Source organism: Nycticebus coucang, chromosome 8 (assembly GCF_027406575.1).
Source record: "Nycticebus coucang isolate mNycCou1 chromosome 8, mNycCou1.pri, whole genome shotgun sequence".
Taxonomy (NCBI): domain Eukaryota; kingdom Metazoa; phylum Chordata; class Mammalia; order Primates; family Lorisidae; genus Nycticebus; species Nycticebus coucang.
Window position 1 is genome coordinate 86,538,681 of NC_069787.1, and position 20,646 is coordinate 86,559,326.

The 20,646-nt window shown below is 37.9% G+C and overlaps 1 protein-coding gene across 4 annotated transcripts in view; it reads right to left on the bottom strand.

The window, feature by feature from the left end:
* The window catches only part of ULK4 (unc-51 like kinase 4), a 663,197-nt gene that overhangs the window by 141,198 nt on the left and 501,353 nt on the right, over positions 1–20,646 (bottom strand). For all 4 annotated transcript variants that reach the window (XM_053600787.1, XM_053600785.1, XM_053600786.1 and 1 more), the window contains one exon: positions 519–704. In XM_053600787.1, coding sequence (XP_053456762.1) covers positions 519–704 — 186 coding nt within the window. The remainder of the gene's footprint in view (positions 1–518; positions 705–20,646) is intronic.

Below are 20,646 nucleotides of genomic sequence, written 5' to 3' on the forward strand. Positions count from 1 at the left end.
GGTTGAGAACCACTGGTCTACAGAATCCAGATCAGTCCTAGGCAGAGCAGCAGCCTGGGGTGAGCTACTTGGAAGGAGTCTGAGTAGGGGCAATCCAATTTGGGCTCCACACCAGCTCTGCCACTTCCTGGTTGGTGGACTTGGGAATACTACTTAAGCTCTGTGAGCCTTAATTTTTAACCTGTAAAGTGAGAATAATGACTGGAGCTGACCTCGAGGATTGTTGTGAGGATTAAATGAGATAACCCAAAAGTCCTTAACGTAGGGAGTACCACACAGTAGTAACCAACATCTGATGACCATCCTTTATGTAACATGCCTCCTCGCCTCTCCCCAAACCCTCATTCCCCAACCTCCCCCCAGTATTAGATCATCTACTGCCTTCACATTAGAATTCTTTTACTACTCTTACAACTTTGGTGGAACTTTGAAATTAGGTCCAAGAAACAATTACTCACTGTCTATGTACCTGCCACTGAAGTTACCCATCATACCCCCAAGTTTGTGCGTGAACTCACCATTCTTCTGAGTATCCTCAACAGAAGTTTCTGCTCCTTTATGTCCTCCTTGGATACTAGCAAGTCAGCAAAAGTTTCCATGTGTTCAGGAGACAGGCTGTCTGGGTTTTCACCTCCATACAGCTGAACCAGTATAGACAGACACTTGGACGAAACATCGAAAATTTCAGGATCCTCATGAGGAAGCTGAAAATTAACAAACAAGACTATTTAAATTCCATCAAAGATGGTGTTAGTACTCCTCAAGAAATACAGTAAAAATATGGCTTAATAATGAGAGCAGCAGTCTGAGCACAAATCTCACTATTTTTTGAACGCATCCTTTTCAAGTAGCTCAAACAAGGTAAATAGCACAAAAATCAGGAAAAGGTCTTCAGTCCTTTCTTTTTGAAAAAAAACTTTTATTCTATTTTTAATTGACTCATAATAAATGTACATATTTATGGGATATACTGTGATGTTTCAATATACATGAATCAAGTGGAATAACTGAATTAGGATAATCAGCAAGTCCATCATCTCATACATTTATCATTTCTTTGTGATGAAAACGTTAAAATTCCTCTCTTCTAGCTACCTTCAAATGCGCAACATATTATTGCTAAATATAGTCATGCTACTGGCAATGGAACACTAGAACTCATTCCTCCTAGCTAACTTAACTTTGTACCCAATGACCAAGCCCACCTCATCCCCCCACATCTCCTCTTCTCCTTTCAAGCTTCTAGTAACCACTATTCTACTAACCACTATTCTACTCTCTACCACGTGAGATCAACTTTTATACCACCAAATATTTGTGGTGTTTATCTCTGTGATTAGCTTATTTCACTTAACATAATGTCCTCCAGGTTCATTCATGTTGCCACAAATGAAAGAATTTCATTCTCTTTTATAGTTAGATAGTATCCATTGTGTATACCCATGGAATTTTCTTTATCTGTTCATCCATTGATGGATGCATTCATCCACAGAAAAGAATGGTCTGTAATTAGTAGAGGATCAATGTGTATTGCACATGTATATCTAACTTACACATATATATACTTGCAGGAATGTGTGCAAGTCAATGGATGTAGAAATAGTTTGATTTTTCAGAGATATGTTCCTTTATACTCCTGTTTACTTATCACTTATTTAGGAAAAGTCCACTTTCTAGAGGACACGAAAGAGCACTTTAATCTTGTCTGTGTTCAAATCATTATTGACTAAACAGATAGGAAGGAAACTATTGTTTCTATATATTTATAAAAAGGTATAAATAGGAAATCCTATATTTTAACCTTTTTATATTTCAAAATTTTATGTCAGCTTTATTGAGATATAATTTCTATACCATACAACTTACCCCAAGTGTACAATTCAGTAATTTTTAGTATATTCACAGAATCATGCACCCATTACCACAATATTAAAACATTTTCATCACCCCAAGAAGAAATCCTATGTCCCCTAGTAGTCACCTTGCCATGCCCCCCCTCCAGGCTAATCTGTTTTCCATCTCAAAGGATATGCCTATTGTAGACACTTCAGATACATGAAATCACACAAAATGTCACCCTTTGTGACTGGTTTCTTTTACTTAGCATGTTTTTTTTTTTTTTTTTTTTGGCCAGGGCTGAGTTTGAACCCACCACCTCTGGCATATGGGACCGGCGCCCTACTCCTTGAGCCACAGGCGCCGCCCTACATGTTTTTAAGGGTCATCCTTATTGTAGCATGTATCAGTACTTTTTTTCATTGATAAATATTTCAATATTCTCTTGTATGGATAGACCAAATACTATTTATCCATACTATTTGTCCATCAGTTGATGGACAATAGATATGCTTTCATTTTTTGGCTATTATAAATAACGCTGCTATGAACATTTATGTCCCAGTTTTTGTGTAGACATGTGTTTTCAGTGCATTTGGGTATATACCTAGGAGTAAAATGGCAGGGTCATGTGCTAACTCTATGTTTAACCTTTTCAAGGAATAGCCAGACTGTTTTCTTTTTATTTGTTATTCTTAAATCATAACTGTGTACATCAATGCAATCATGGGGCACCATACACTGGTTTTATAGACCGTTTGACACATTTTCATCACAATGGTTAACATAGCCTTCCTAGCATTTTCTTAGTTATTGTGTTAAGACATTTATATTCTACATTTACTAAGTTTCACATGTACCCTTGTAAGATGCACCATAGGTATAATTCCACCAATCACCCTCCCTCTGCCCATCCTCCCCCCTTCTTCCCCTCCATCACCCCATTCCCCATATTCTTAGGTTATAACTGGGTTATAGCTTTCGTATGAAAGCCATAAATTAGTTTCATAGTAGGGCCGAGTACATTGGATACTTTTTCTTCCATTCTTGAGATACTTCACTAAGAAGAATATGTTCCAGCTCCATCCATGTAAACATGAAAGAGGTAAAGTCTCCATCTTTCTTTAAGGCTGCATAATATTCCATGGTGTACATATACCACAATTTATTAATCCATTCGTGGATTGATGGGCACTTGGACTTTTTCCATGACTTAGCAATTATGAATTGGGCTGCAATAAACATTCTGCTACAAATATCTATGTTATAATGTGATTTTTGGTATTCTGGGTATATACCTAGTAAAAGAATTATAGGATTGAATGGCAGATCTATTTTTAGATCTCTAAGTGTTTTCCATACATCTTTCCAAAAGGAATGTATTAATTTGCATTCCCACCAGCAGTGTAGAAGTGTTCCCTTTTCTCCACATCCATGCCAAAATCTCTGGTCTTGGGATTTTGTGATATGGACTAATCTTACTGGAGTTAGATGGTATCACAAGGTAGTTGTGATTTACATTTCTCTGATGATTAAAGATGATGAGCATTTTTTCATGTCTGTAGGCCGTGCGCCTGTCTTCTTCAGAGAAGTTTCTCTTCAAGTTCCTTGATGAGCCTGAGATGGGATCACTTGTTCTTTTCTTGCTTATATGTTTGAGTTCTCTGTGGATTCTGGTTATTAAAACATTGTCGGAGACATAACCTGCAAATATCTTCTGCCATTCTGAGGGGTGCCTGCTTGCTTTATTTGTGTTCTTGGCTACGCAGAAGCTTTTTAGTTTGATCATGTCCCAGTAGTGTATTTTTCAAGCTGCTTCAATTGCCTGGGGGGGTCCTCCTCATAAAAGACTCGCCCAGACCGATTTCTTCAAGGGTTTTCCCTGCACTCTAGTATTTTTATAGTTTCATGTCTTAAGTTTAAATCTTTAATCCAGTGAGAGTCTATCTTAGTTAATGGTGAAAGGTGTGGGTCCAGTTTCAGTCTTCTACAGGTTGCCAGCCAGTTCACCCAGCACCATTTGTTAAATAGGGAATCTTTTCCCCACTGAATGTTTTTAATTGGCTTGTCAAAGATCAAATAACGGTAAGTATCTGGATTCATCTCTTGGTTCTCTATTCTGTTCCAGACATCTACTTCTCTGTTTTTGTGCCAATACCATGCTGTTTTGATCACTATTGATTTATACTATAGTCTGAGGTCAGGTAGTGTGATTCCTCCTGCTTTGTTTTTACTTCTGAGTAATGTCTTGGTATTCAAGGTTTTTTCTGATTCCACATAAAATGAAGTGTTATTTTTTCAAGATCTTTAAAGTACGACAGTGGCGCTTTAATAGGGATTGCATTAAAATTGTATATTGCTCTGGGTAATATGGACATTCTAACAATGTTGATTCTTCCCAGCCATGAGCATGGTATGTTTTTCCATTTGTTAACATTTTCAGCTATTTCTTTTCTTAGAGTTTCATAGTTCTCTTTATAGAGATCTTTTACGTCCTTTGTTAGATAAATTCCCAAATATTTCATCTTCTTTGGCACTACTGTGAATGGAATAGATTCCTTAACTGTTTTTTCAGCTTGACTATTGTTGGTATATATAAAGGCTACCAGTTTATGAATGTTGATTTTGTAACCTGAGACGCTGCTGTATTCCTTGCTCACTTCTAGGAGTTTTGAAGTAGAATACCTGGTGTTTGATGATCATATTATCTGCGAAGAGTGAAAGTTTGACCTCTTCTGACCCTATATGGATACCCTTGATCACCTTTTCTTTCTTTTTTTTTTTTTTTTTTGGTAGAGACAGAGTCTCACTTTATGGCCCTCGGTAGAGTGCAGTGGCCTCACACAGCTCACAGCAACCTCCAACTCCTGGGCTTAAGTGATTCTCTTGCCTCAGCCTCCCGAGTAGCTGGGACTACAGGCGCCCGCCACAACGCCTGGCTATTTTTTGGTTACAGTTTGGCCGGGGTGGGTTTGAACCCGCCACCCTCGGCATATGGGGCCGGCGCCTTACTGACTGAGCCACAGGCGCCGCCCACCTTGATCACCTTTTCTTCCCTGCTGCAGTACATCAAAATTATATGGAAATGAAAATAATTTTATGGTTGGGGGTAACCACAACATGAGGAACTATATTAAAGGGTCACAGTATTAGGAAGGTTGAGAACCACTGAGTATAAACGTCTTAACACAATAATTAAGTAAACGAGATGAGGTATATATTAACCAGTGTGATGTAAACATTCCTAATTCTGTATGAAATCAGCACATTGTACCCTATAAATGCATTAATGTATACATGATCTATGTTTTTATGATTTAATAAAAAAAAAAGTGTCTTTTAAGTGTGCTGAGGAGAGATTCAAGCTCTCAACCCTGCAGGGTTTGAGAAAAAAGAAGTCAGCAGAGGCCTCCCGTCTCCATCTCATATAGCTATATCAGCAGTCTGATTAGCATCTCAGATCCCAGAAGATCACCTGTTGCCCAGACAATATTCAGCAAGACATATATACTGCTTTATTTATTTTTCTTTAATTTCAACTTTTTCCCATTAGAATTTTCTTTTCTTGCTCATTTTTGTAGTGTAAATATAATTTTCCAGTGTTGCCATTGTTAATAATAAAACCCCTGTTATTTGGTTTCCTCCCCAATTTCATCCTGTAAGGTTTTCTATTTATTTTGGTTTGATTTGTGGTATTTTTGTTTTCCCTCTCTATTTGGTGGAGGTGGGATACTACTATGTCTGCTCAGGCTGGCAAAGAGATGTTGGCCCCAGAGATTGGGGGTTTTTAAAGTGTGAGTCAAAGTACCCTAGTGTACATCTTTATTACTACCATCTCCCTCTTTCTGTGCCTCTCTTCTTTTTGTCAATATTCCCTTTTACTCACCCCCTTCCCTTTCTCTTTTTTTTTTTTTAATCTTTTTTCCCTTCTTGATCTTCAGTCTTCTCATTCTGTTAGTCCTGTACCAAAAGGACCCAACAACACCTTAGGTCACAGCACAGTAAATTAAAAAGCAAGAGGAAGTGAAAGGACAATTGGGGGCAAGGAAACAGACAAAAGAAAACACTCATGAGGAACAATCAGTACAGAAATCTTGGCAACATGAAAAACCAGACTAGAACAATCCACCCAAGGGCCCATGAGCTAGCTACTGCAGAAGATTCCACCTATAAAGAAATGACAGAAGGGGACTTTGAAATACAGATGATGAAAACAATGAAGGAAATTGCTGAGAAAGTGGAAAATAACCAAAAGGAAATCCAAAAAAACAATCAAATAAGAAATGAATGATATGAATGATATTAAGACTATAGAAAGGATATAGTAGAGCTAAAGGAATGAAAGCAGTCAATTAGGGAACTTAAAGATGCAGTATAAAGTATCAATAACAGATTAGACCATGCAGAAGAAAGAATCTAAGAGGTAGAGGATAAAGCTCTTGAGATAACTTAGTTAAAGAGGCAGGAAAAAGGAGAGAGAAAACAGAACATTCACTGAAAGAATTATGGGACTTGATGAAGTATTCAAACATATGAGTTACAGGTATCCCAGAAGGGGAAGAAGTGTGCCCCAGAGGAATGGAAGCCATTTTAGAGAGTATTATAAATGAAAAGTTCCCAAATATCACCAAAGATTCTAACACACTCCTTTCAGAGGGATTTTGGACCCCACGTTGCCTCAACTCAAATAGAGCTTCTCCAAGACACATGGTGATGAACCTGTCCAAAGTCAAGATGAAATAAAAAATTCTACAGGCTGCCAGGACTAAGCACCAAAATTGACCTACAGGGACAAATCTATCAGGGTGACTGCAGACTTCTCTAATGAAACTTTTCAAGCCAAAAGACAATGGTCATCTACCTTTAATCTACTTAAACAGAACAATTTCCAGCCTAGAATTCTGTATTTACTAGGCTAAGCTTTAAAATTGACAGAGAAATCAAATATTTTACTCATTTGCAAACATTGAGGAAGTTTGCACAACAAGACCATCTCTAAAGGAAATACTTCAACGTGTTCTACACACTGACGATCACAATGGATCAACAGCAAAGTAAGCACCCAAACATTAAAAGACAAAACTTAGCTTCTACAATGATGCAATGGATAAAGCTAAGCAATGGACTTTCAAAAAATAAGATGACTAGAATGCCACCACACTTATCAATTATCTCAATAAATGTTAATGGTTTGAATCCCCCACTGAAGAGGCACAGACTGGCTGATTGGATTAAAAAACACAAGCCATCCATTTGTTGTCTGCAAGAAACACACCTAGCTTCAAAGGACAAATTAAAACTTAGAGTTAAGGGTTGGAAGACAATTTTTCAGGCAAACGGAATTCAGAAGAAAAGAGGGGTTGCAAACTTATTTTCAGATACAAGTAGATTTAAAGCAACTAAAGTCAAAAAAGACAAAGATGTTCACTTCATACTCATCAAGGAAAAAATAGAATAAGAAGACATTTCAATTCAGAATATTTATGCTCCCATCTTAAATGCTCCCAGATTCCTGAGACAGACTTTAATTAGTCTGAGCAACATGATATCCCATAACACCATAATAGTAGAGGACTTTAACACTCCTTTTACAGACCTGGATGGATCCTCCAAACAAAAATTGAACAAAGATACAAGGGACTTAATTGTAACTCTAGAACAACTGTGCTTGATAGATGTATATAGGACACTCGATCCCAAAGCTAAAGAATATACAGTCTTCTCATTGGCCCATGGAACATTCTCCAAAATTGATCATTTCCTAGGACACAAAACAAACCTCAGCAGAATAAAAAGAACTGAAATTTTACCTTTTATCTTCTCTGATCACAACTTCTCAACTCCAACAAAAACATTCAACCACACACAAAGGCATGGAAATTAAACAACCTTATGCTGAATAACAGTTGGGTATAGGAAGAAATAAAAGGTGAAATCATTAATTTCCTTGAGCATAACAATGAAGACACAAGCTACCAAAACTTGTGGGATACAGCAAAAGCAGTCATGAGGGGAAAATGTATCACTTTAGATGCCTATATGTGAAAAACAGAACATCAACAAACTCACAAGCCATCTTATGGAATTGGAAAAAGAAGAACAATCTAAGTCCAAACCCAGCAGAAGAAAGAAATATCAAAAATTAAATCAGAAATTAATGAAATTGAAAACAAAAGAATCATTCAGAAAATTAATGAAGCAAGGAGCTGGTTTTTTGAAAAAATAAATAAAATAGATAAACCTTTGGCCAGATTAACTAGAAATTAAAAAGTAAAACCTCTAGTAACCTCAATCAGAACTTATAAAGGGGAAGTAACAACAGATACCACAGAGATATAAGAGATTATCTCTGAATACTAACAGAAACTCTATGACCAGAAATTTGACAATGTGAAGGAAATAGATCAATATTTGGAATCACATCCTCTCCCTAGACTTAGCCAGGAAGAAATAGATCTCCTGAACAGACCAATTTCAAGCACTGACATCAAAGAAACAATAAAATATCCCCTAAAAAAAGAATGCTCTGGTCCAAATGGCTTCACACCAGAATTCTAGAAAACCTTTAAAGAAGAGCTTATTCTCATACTGCAGAAGTTATTTCAAAAAATTGAGGAGGAAGGAATCTTCCCCAAAACATTCTATGAAGCAAGCATCACCCTGATCTCCAAACCAGGAAAAGACCCAACTAAAACGAACTTCAGACCAATTTCACTAATAAAATAGATGCAAAAATTCTCAACAAAATCCTAGCAAATAGATTATAGCTTATCATCAAAAAAGTCATACATCATGATCAAGTAGGTTTCATCCCAGGGATGCAAGGCTGGTTTAACGTACGCAAGTCCATAAACATTATTCACCATATCAACGGAAGCAAAAACAAAGACTATATAATCCTCTCAATAGGTACAGAAAAAGCATTTGATAAAATTCAGCATCCGTTTCTAATCAGAACACTGAAGAGTACAGGCATAGGTGGCACATTTCTGAAACTGATTGAAGCTACCTATGACAAACCCACAGCTAATATTTTACTGAATGGAGTAAAACTGAAAGCTTTTCCACTTAGAAGTGGAACCAGACAAGATTGTCCTCTGTCACCATTACTATTCAACATAGTGCTGGAAGTTCGAGCCAATACAATTAGGCAAGACAAGGAAATAAAGGGAATCCAAATGGGAGCAGAGGAGGTCAAATGCTCCCTCTCTGCTGATGATATGATCTTATACTTAGAGAACCCCAAAGACTCAACCACAAGACTCCTGGAAGTCATCAAAAAATACAGTAATGTCTCAAGATATAAAATCAATGTCCACAAGTCAGTTGCCTTTGTATATGCCAAGATGAGAAGTTAATTTAGTACACAATCCCCTTCACCATAGCATCAAAGAAAATGAAATACCTCAGAATATACCTAACAAAAAAAGTGAAGGACTACTATAAAAAAAATTATGAAACCCCAAGAAAAGAAATAACAGAGAATATTAACAAATGGAACAATATACCATGCTCATGGCTGGGAAGAATCAACATTATTAAAATGTCTATACTTCCCAAAGCAACCTAAAGATTGAATGCCATCCCTATTAAAATACTAACATTGCACTTTCAAGACTTGGAAAAAATAATTCTTCCTTTTGTATGGAACTAGAAAAAAAACCCATATAGCTAAGGTAGTTCTTGGTAATAAAAACAAAGCTGGGAGCATCAGCATACCAGACTTTAGGCTGCACTACAAGGCCATAGTGGTTAAAACAGTACAGTACTGGCACAAAAATAGAGACACAGACATTTGCAATTGAAAAGAAAACCAAAAAATGAAACTAACATCTTATAGTCACCCAATCTTCGATAAACCAAATAGAACATACACTGGAGGAAAGAATCTCTATTCAATAAATGGTGCTAGGAGAACTGGATATCCATTATGTAAAAGACTAAAACTGGACCCACACTTTTCTCCACTCATAAAAATTGATTCAAGATGGATAAAAGACCTAAATTTAAGGCATGAAATGAAAAAAATCTTCAAAGAAAGCATAGGAAAACACTCGAAGATATCAGCACGGGGAAAGACGTTACGAAGAAGACTTCTGTAGCAACTGCAACAACAAAAATAAATAAATGGTATTTAAACTGAAAAGCTTCTGTACAGCTAATGAGATAATAACCAGACAACTTACACAACCGGAAAGGATATTTGCATGTTTTGAATTAGACAAAAGCTTGATAACTAGGTTCTACAGAGAACTCAAATTAATCCCCATGAAAAAAAGCCTACAGTCCCATATATCGATGGGCAAGACAGATGAATAGTACCTTCTCCAAAGAAGACAGATGAATGGCTAACAAACATATTAAAAAATACTCACCATCCCTTATTATTTGAGAAATGCAAATCAAAACCACTCTGAGATATCATCTAACCCCAGCAAGAATGCCCAACATCACAAAATCTCAAAACTACAGATGCTGGCATGGATGTGGAGAGAAAAGAATACTTTTACACTGCTGGTGGGACTGCAAACTAATACAACCTTTTTGAAAGGAATTAATGGAGAACTGTCAAGGAACTCAAGCTAGACCTCCCATTTGATCCTGCAATCCCATTACTGGACATGTATCCAGAAGGAAAAAAATCCTTTTACCATAAGGACACTTGTACTAGACTGTTTATCACAGCTCAATTTACAATCACCACAATGTAGAAAAAGCCTAAATACCCACCAACCCTGGATTGGATTAATAAGCTGTGATATATGTATACCATGGAATACTATTCAGCCATTAAAAAGTATGGAGACTTTACATCTTTTGTATTAACCTGGATGGAAGTGGAAGACATTATTCTTAGTAAAGCATCACAAGAATGGAGAAGCAAGAATCCCATGTACTCAATTCTGATATGAAGACAATTAATGACCTAGTACATGGTGGGGGGAGGGGGAATGGAAAAGCAAAGAGAGGGAAGGAGGGAGGGGGTTGGGGGTCACAGTGTGTGACTCACCTTCTCGGGGCTGGACACAAGTATAAGAGGGACTTTACCTAACAAATGCAAGCAGTGTAACCTGGTTCTTTGTGCCCTCAATGAATCCTCAACAATACCAAAAAAAAAAAAAAAAGAAAACATCATTAAATTCATGAATGGTGGTTACCGCAAAGGACACAGCCCAAGCAAACACTATCACCCACAGCCTTGACGTTGGCCCCTTTTCCTTCAGAAGTGAGGGTACTCTTCAATCTCCTTTAATCCCAGGCATATTATATTTTTCAATGTGAGGATTTAAAGAGAAAAAAAACTTGCTGCTACCTTTATTGATTTAGGTATAAAAGTCTACATATTACAGACCAGAGTATCAGGTAAAAAAAATCTGAAACGAAGTTGAAAGTCACAGATAGATCAAACTGGCCTGACTTCTGGGCCTCCTGTACTATCCACACAATTTTCATAACATACTTTTCATGTGCATTATGAAATGACAGTTTCCATGTCAGTAACTAAAGAAAGGGGAAACATAGCTCATTCTAAAAGCCGTAACTGTGAAAACAGAAGGAGATTTACATAATTCTACTGAAACAACAAAGTTTCAGAAGCCACAGAGAAGGATGTGTTAACAGTGAACATGAAGACGCTGAGTTCTGTGGGAAAGCCTGGGCCTGACTATGTCACCTTCTGCTCTTCTTATCTCTAGACACTTGGATGGATTCTGTCACCAATGGGTGGAGAAGGTCTGAGACAGCAACCTGAGAAGTGACCAAATGTCCCACTTGACAATGCTCCACTTGTGACAATGCTCCCTGACAATGCTCCACTTGTGACAATGCTCCCAGTGACAATGCTCCCTATAATCAACACAGGAGCCACAGTGATTTTTTTTTTCCCAAAACTTATATTGGATCACATCACTTCTCTGCTTAAAACCTTGAATGACTTCTCACTGCATTTAGAGTATAGGCCAAAAGACTTACTGTGGCCCACAGAGCCTGTGGGGCCAGAATCTGGCCTTTCCTCTGGTCTCACCTATAGCCTCCTCTGTCCCTGCTCATTACACCTAAACTATCCAGCTTTCCTTCATTCCTGGTGTGCCATGGTGGTGCTACTCAGGATAGTTACATCTTCAATGTTGTTACCTGGGTGGTCATTGCCTATTTTCACAAGGGTGACTACACACAAATCATGGCTCCATTCAAAGGCCACTTCCTCAGAGAGCTCCTCCATAGCCTCCCATTTTAAAGAGATACTTGTCTCATTCCAAATCTTCCTCTCCTACCCCCCAAGCCACTCTGCGGTGCTGTACCACCGCTCCCTTTTCACGATTAAGACCACTTGCCACTCTTAGAAATGAGCATGCCCACTCACTTGTTTTAGCCCATGAAAGCTGGCTCTTGGCCTGCACCCGTCACCTGGTACAAAGCAGGCACTCAGTGAACATGTGTTAAACCCGCTTGCCGATTCAAACACCCCACTGGCAAGAGATTCAAAACAAAGAGGAGTTGGAGAATGGAGATACCGTGAGTAATACAACTGTGAACTACAAATAATGTGAACTTTTATATGCCAAACGTTATTGTTCCAATGACTTTTATAAACAAACTCCCCTCTAGGGGAAATGTGGCCATATGATCTTTATAAAATAACATCAAAAAGTCCTACATTTCCAGGAAAATGATAATTTTGATATAGCAGTAACAATAGGAAAAATAACTGTACTAAATGTAAGTCCTAACACATAAATAAAAAAGAACTAGGCTTTTAGTGTGACAGAGAAGACATAAACTGGTAGGCCCTGGAACAAATCTGCCCACAGACTTGTCTTATTTGGTCTTGAACATTTGAAAAATTTAATATCAAGTTTCTAACATTTCATAATTGGAAGATTTCACATAAAAACAAGGATTTCCCACTTAGGTCCTCATTGCTTCAAGGTGACTACTGAACAGAGCTGGGCCTGCCATGGCCTCTCCTGGGTCCCCATCCTTCCACTTCCCTCACTACTGGCTCCATTCAAAGGCCACTGTAATGACTGTTTTTTTCCCTTTAAATCCTCAGAAGGCCACTGGAATGAAGCCCTTATGTAATGAAATGCCTCTGTCAACCATTTATATTTTCAACTGCTACACCCCTCCCCAGAACAAAACTATTTGCTTCTAATGGTTCTTGCCTTAGAATACATTGAAAAATGATCACATTTCCTAACTGACACAGACCATGTGTACTGATACCACAGAGGTTTGCAATAGTGCTGGAAAGAAAAAGAAAAGGAGAAAAGAGATCTACAATGAGATTGCCTGGAAATGCAGCCTGAGACAGGAACAATGGATGCCCACAGGAGCAGGAAAGACAGGGCTGTAGCACAGGGCTGGGAACGCCCATGTGAAAAAGGGGACATGTGACCCACCTAACTTATTTAGGCTAATTACCAAGGAGGAATAGCATCGAGAAAGGGAAATAGGATTTGTCCAAATGAGATAGCATTTGTGCACGGAAGAGATTGGACTTAGAATCAGGAATTACAAAGCACTCCATGAAGAAAGTTGGGGGCAGGACACACTGATGGGGGCTCGGTGATAGTGCACTGAAATGTAAATGTGATGGGAGAATTCCCAAAAGGACATCCTGGCTATAGCCTGTGGGGTGCTCCATAGGACCAGGAATTCTTTATGGCTAACAGGAAGCTACTGGGGGCCAAACAGTGAGCCCCTGGAAGCCCGCTGTCTTCTGCCTCTGTGCCTATGAAAGACAGTGAGGAGGGGAGGGTGCGTTTATGCAGAGAAGCATTCTGGTCTGCACAGGGCTCACTCCCGGAGAAACTCCAGAGGTATCAGATGCAGATATGGTTTGGAATGATGGAATGATTGGAAGAATGGAAGAAAAGCTTTCTGCCAGTCACTGAGCTAATGTAAGGATGCTGGGGTTGAATGGGGAGAGATCAGCAGTGAAACTGTCAGGGAAGAGGGCCTGGGAAAGAAATGGGAATATGTCTAGAAGCACAGAAAAGATAAGGCCACAAAACACTGCTGACACACCCGAAGGAGGAAGAACAATGTGATTCAGGAAACTTCTGAATGTGGGGTTGGATGGAGGCTGACTTGAGTATGAGGAACTCACAGAAGGTGCAGGTTAGCAGTCTAGAGGAAATCATATGTCTCTACACCAGGTGTAGATTGTACTTAAGCTGCAGAGGCTGACTGCAAAACCTGGGCACCTGGTGCACAGAGGCTCCTCCCATCCAGGCAGCGGGAACAGGATCAAAGGCAGGTGAGCACACACAAAGTCCTTTTAAGAGTGAATCCTGGATGGGACATTAATCACTTCTCTTCCCTTCTCACTGGCCTTACTGGATCAGTTACATGTCACAACAAGCAAGAAAAGAGGCTGGAAAAAAATAGCGTTACAGGTGTTAAAGGAGTTAAAAAAAAAAAATACCACTCTGGTATATTCGCTATTTAAGTCAAAGGTACTTGCAAAACAGCTTGTGCGAAGAGATCACTCTGATCTTTGTGCTGTTTATAAAAATCAGGAGATGAAAGATGTACCATTCTTATCAGGGATGAAGAAGTTAAGATTGAAGGAATTCTGTACAAACAAGTTTTAAACTAACTTATCCTTCTAGCTACTTTTCTAGCCTATAAACTACACTAGCCTTATCAAATTTTCACAACTTACATTTGGCCCTTGAATAACTCACGGATTGAAAGCACCGACCCTCAACCACCCTGCACAGTTAAAAATCTGCATATAACTTTTGACTCGCCACAAACTTAGATGCTATGGTGCACTGTTGACTGGAAGGCTTACTAAAATCATAAACAGCTGATTCACACGTGAACAGACAGATAGCTTATACATTCATAACATACCTTTTTCTTAATTTTGTCAGTATTTCTAGGCTGTGGGTTGCCTACAAGTTTTTCAAATTGTTGCAAATCTTAAAAAGTTTTCCAACTTAATTGAAAAAAGTTTGCATGTAAATATATCTATGCAGTTCTTACCTGTGTTGTTCAAGGGTCAACTGTACTATTCTTTGTCTAATTTAGTATTTAAGTAACTGATTCTTAACTGCTTCTCTAGTCTTCATTTCCTTATAAGGACTCCTATGCCATGTGAAACTCTTATTAAACAAATTTGAGTGCTTTTTTCCTATTAATCTAATTCTCAGGCCTAGGCAGGAACCTAAGAGGATAGAGATGGAGTTTTGCCATCTATAACGTCCATAAGGAGACTGGATGTTGGTGGACAACTTGAAGTCTCTGCCAGGGATTGTCCTGATGCCAAAACAGGAAAAGTCCCTCCCTGCCAGAGCACTCATTCTAGAGGGGAAGGCAGACAATAAATGAATGGGGACCTAACAGTGTGGTATTAGCAAAGGATTCTCTGAGGAAATAGTCTTCGAATAGACGGCCAAAAGAGAGAAGGAGCAATGCAAATGTTGGGGGAAAGGGCCTTTCAAAGTTAGAATGCAAAGTTAAAAAGATGCATTGATAGATAAGTGATAAAATATAGAAAACTATTTGTTGTTATAGGATGCAGGTGACAGTTATGTAGGGCTTACTGTGCAATTCTTTCAGCGTTTCTGTTTGAAAATTTTCTTTTTTTCTTTTTTTTTATTGTTAAATCATAGCTGTGTACATTAGTGCAATCGCCTATACCCATTCTAAGATGCACCATAGTTGTGGCCCCACCCATTACCCTCCCTCCACCAAAACCTCCCCCCTCCCTTCCCCTTCCTTGGCCCTTTCCCCATAGTCTTGTGCTATAGTTGGGTTATAGTCTTCATGTGGAAGCTATAATTTAGCTTCATAGTGGGGCTGAGTACATTCGTAGTAAGAATTTCGGGGGCAGGGCAGGAGCGCTGTGATGGTTCTTGGTGAGCCAGCAAGGAGGCAGTATGACTGGAGTGAATGTGCACGGACTGGCTAGAAAGTGAGGTGAGAGGGGACAGCAGGATGACACAGAGCCCACCGAATAGTCAGTGGGATCTCCGCCCTGTGGTTCACACCACCATCTGCTTAGATGTCTCATGGAGATCGTATTTAGGGAATAGATATCGAAAAATAGAGTTCAGGGACAGGCTGTGGCTAAAAATACAAATTTGGAAAGCTGCCAAGCATAGACAGCGTGGAAAGCAAGGGGCGGGATGAGATTACTGGTGGAGAGAGGAGGTGGCGCCGCCCTGCAGTGGCTGCTGTGCTGCTCAGACAGCTTTTCTTTAGGGACACCTCACCCTCCCTTCTACCACCACCAAGCCACAGAAAACCAGAAATGCTTTATTCTGAGGCACAATTTCTTCTCAGCTTCAACTTCTTTAGGGGAAAGTCCAGGCATCACTGCGGGGACTCAGGGGAATATGCCAGGCAGCCTGGCCTTTAGCATGTGGAAACTGAAGACAGGATTAAGGCTCGCATGGCAGATCTACACTGTACAGACTTTTGAAAATGCCCCCCTTCCCATCTCCTTCCGAGGCCAGAGGTACTGGCCTCAACCCCATCACCAGGTGTTTCCACTGCCCTCAACACCATCACCAGGTGTTCTGGGGCTGGGATCCTCTCCCCTGGTGAGTCCTTCTACAGGCTTCCCTCTGCCTTCTGCCTCCCAGAAGTGTGTGGGCATCTTAATTTGCCACTGACTCCTACCCTGTTTTCCCCAAAATAAGACATCCTCTGAAAATAAGACCTACTTACAGGAAAGATAAGACGTCCCCTAAAAATAAGACCTAGTGCATCTTTGGGAGCAAACCTTAATATAAGACACTGTCTTATTTTTGGAGAAACCGGTATGTCTCCTTCCTCTTCATTATTATGAGTTTACTCCTTTTTGAATTCCTATACTTTTCCCTTAAAGAGGTCTTGTGAGCAACGAGAGAGGAATGTATGGAGAAAAAATAGTGAGAAGTAGCCTTTCTATTCATAATTTTCTTAGCAAATCTCTCACATTTATTCTGTAGGATCAGTTCCGTGAACTACCAAGGAGGGATGAGGTTTTGATACAAATCACTTTAAATGTGTGTATTAATTTGAGAAGAATTAATATTTGCAGTGACAGTAAACTCTACTGCCAGGTATTTGGCATGTCTCTGATGTCATTTACGCCATACTTTATGTCTCTTAAATTTCCTTATAATTATTATCATATGATGTGTATTTTCTTGTTACATTTATTTTTATCCTTTTATAGGGCGATTTTAGTCACTTCCATAAAAGGGATTTTCCCCCATTTCTATTTTTTTCGAACTCATGCCAGCATAAAGAAAAGCTATTGATTTCTGGGTCTTAAATACCACCTACTTACAAAATTTTGCTTTGTTTAAATTTTCTTTCTTTTTAGGTAGAAAAATCTTATTAACTATAAGTAATCATTTTTAGACCAAAGATTTATTTCTTTTATCTTATAGCATTATCTATAACCATACTGTTGACTATTGACTATTAGTGACATTCCTCTTTGTCAATTTTAATGAAAATGCTTTTAATGTTTCTTTATTCAAAATGTTCATTTTTTTATTTCTAGGAAATAAACTTCAACATGTGTGAAAGCATCACTATTTTAAATGAAGTTTTCAAAAGGGAGAATGGCTAGCTGAACATTTTAGCATCAATTATTATGGTTGTGCTTTTATTCTTCTTCAATTTTTAAAAAAACTTAAGCCACATTTTTCTAGTGCTCAAACTACTCTTAAAATATAACCTTACTCAGTTATATTGACCTTTTAATATATTGCTAGATTGGATTTGCTATTTTTTCTGTTCACTTATATTCCTATGTGAAGGTGATCTTCACTTGTTCTGCACTGTTTTAAAGTGGATTATGATATCAAATTTACACCTCAAGAATGTTAACCAGGAAGCTCTCCATCTTTTTCTACACTCTGAATCATTTAAATAGCATTGCAGTTGTTGATTCCTTGAACATTCATGTAGAGGCTTGGCAATGTTTTAATGATAGATCTTGCAGATGCAAAATATGACATCTCTATGAATCACTTGTTTGTTTTTTCATATTACAATAAGATTTCTTTTTCACTTGGAAGTAACTAATGGAATTCTAGTATTTGCCCTTCAAATTGGCATCCCTTCTAACTGCTTTTGAAAGAAATCTTAGTAAGATAATAAAGAGAAAAATATTCCCTTTACCCTGCAGCTACAGAAAAGTGGATTCTATTTTCAATCATAAAAACAGTCCTTGAAAATGTTATTTCTAATAAAGAAGTCTTGTAAGATACCTAGAAGGCTTAAAAAATGATCGTATCCTGTGAAATCAACATTTATCTTTTAAAAGATAAAAATGTTTGATTGGTTATCTTACCTAACAATGTTTGCTTTGGTGATAATATTTATATTGACATCTTTGAATTTCTACCAGGTATAAATACTTGTAGGATTTTTTTGTTGGATTAGCATACCTCTTTTCTACCTTTTGTGGTGGTGAAAACAAATCAGACCTTGAAGATTCTTATTGAAACAGAGATTGAGAAATGTATATTCGATGATCAAATTTTAAAAACTTCTGAAGTTTGATATTTTCATCTATTCTGCCATCAATTTTAATGACTTGTACTTTTCTACAAAACTTGTCTATATTTCCACTTTAATGAAAATCTCATGCTTTAATGTTACACATATTTCACAGTCATGTGTCTATATTTCTTTTCTCTTTCTTAATGCTAGCGTCACAGAATCCAAATTGAAAGTTTGTGAGATATCATTTTTACCTATCAAAAGGGCAACAAATTTTAAAAAGACTCAGAAGATGCAGTGCTTGTGAAGAGGTAGGAAAGGTGGTACATTTGTACACTGTTTAATTAGAACACAAATTGTTAGAATATTTTTGGAAGTTATAGGGTAATTAGTACTTTTTATAAAATAAAAGCATGTTTCTATTTAGCCATTTCACTTCTGGTAGTTTATCTAATCAAAGGAAGTGCATAAGTACCAAAACTATAAGATATTTATTATGCCACATTTATAATCTGAATGGCCATCCATCAGATGTTTGAACTGAATAAATAATAGTACATTCGTACTATATTACTATAAAATACTATGCAGCTATTAAAAAGAACAAGATTGATGTGGAAGTACTGACTTGGAAGACTGTTCATCATGCTGAAATAAATGAAAAGCAGGTTACAAAATACAAATATTATGGTCTTATTTTTAAAAGTGAAAGCAAAAACAAAAAAAGAAAATCAATGATATAAGTGCTTGTGATAGAAAATGCAAGGACACATGTCAAATGTAATTGGTGGTTATGCTGAGGGTAGGTCAAAAGAGCAAGACTTCATTTTTCCTTTAATCAGTTCCATATTGTTTGAATTGTTATAATCCACTTAAGGTATCTCTGGTGATTCAAATATTTGAAACAAATCTGCTATTTTTACCACCAAAATTAGTAACAACAAAAAAGTATCCTAGGGACACTGTGTAATGACCTTCATCATGCAGTGGTTAAATCCAAGATTTGCTATAACTAGTGAAGAAAGTGGGAAGGACTCAAGCTGCCTCTAGCAACTTAAATAAGATACCATCATAATTTTCTATGATCATCAAATAAGGAACAAAAAAACTCACAAGTGTAATTTTTTGGTTATAAGATTCAAGAGTGTAGTATAAGGCCAGGCACAGTGGCTCAAACCTATAATCCCAGCACTCTGAGAGGCCAAGGGATTGCTTGAGCTCAGGAGTTCAAGACCAGGCTGAGCAAGAGCAAGATCCCATCTCTAAAAACAGCTGGGCTTTGTGGCAGGTGCCTCCCATCCTAGCTACATGGGAGGCTGAGGTAAGAGTATTGCTTGGGTCCAAGAGTTTAAACTGCTGTGAGCTGTAAAACCACAGCATTCTACCAAGGATGACAAAGTGAGACTCTGTCTCAAAAATAAAACAAAACAAACAAACAAAAAACCCCCACAGAAACAAAAGTCAGAAGTGTACTACAGAAATATATGGTCTAGAAGTCTGTTAAAATTTATTTACTGAATCTAAGACATTGAAAAATATACGAAATTCTCTTTATGCTAAAATAATTCCTTTCTGAAGCGTTCATAACTAAATAATATAGGTTTGAGGTTGAGAACATACCCTAATGAAAAAGAATAGGAGGCAATACATTTATTCTTCAGGAAGCTTTTTTCCATTAAAAGAATGAATATTTTATGACATAATTACAAGGATACTAAAATTTTAAAAAACACTTCCTAACAGTGAAAGCTTACAAAATGAAGCAAATTTTACAAGTAAAAGATTAAAATTCTCTATATAAAATGGGTTAAACAGGGCGGCGCCTGTGGCTCAGTCCGTAAGGCGCCGGCCCCATATACCGAGGGTGGCGGGTTCAAACCCAGCCCCGGCCAAACTGCAACCAAAAAATAGCTGGGCGTTGTGGCGGACGCCTGTAGTCCCAGCTACTCGGGAGGCTGAGACAAAAGAATCGCTTAAGCCCAGGAGTTGGAGGTTGCTGTGAGCTGTGTGAGGCCACGGCACTCTATCGAGGGCCATAAAGTGAGACTCTGTCTCTACAAAAAAAAAAAAATAAATAAAATAAAATAAAATAAAATAAAATAAAATAAAATAAAATGGGTTAAACATAGTTTAAGTCTTTTAGACATTTAACATAAATTCCATAAGGTAAGGTCTCAGTTTATATTGTTTATTCATTCAAGAAGACTGATTCAGAAATCACATTAAAATGAGATTGCTTGTCTATAATTTTACAGTATAGGACTTTCTTGCCCCCAAAGTGCCTCTACTGTGAGTTCTGCTCTCTGTACCTTCATGATCTGCACAGTATGGCAGAAGACTCAATCATCAGAG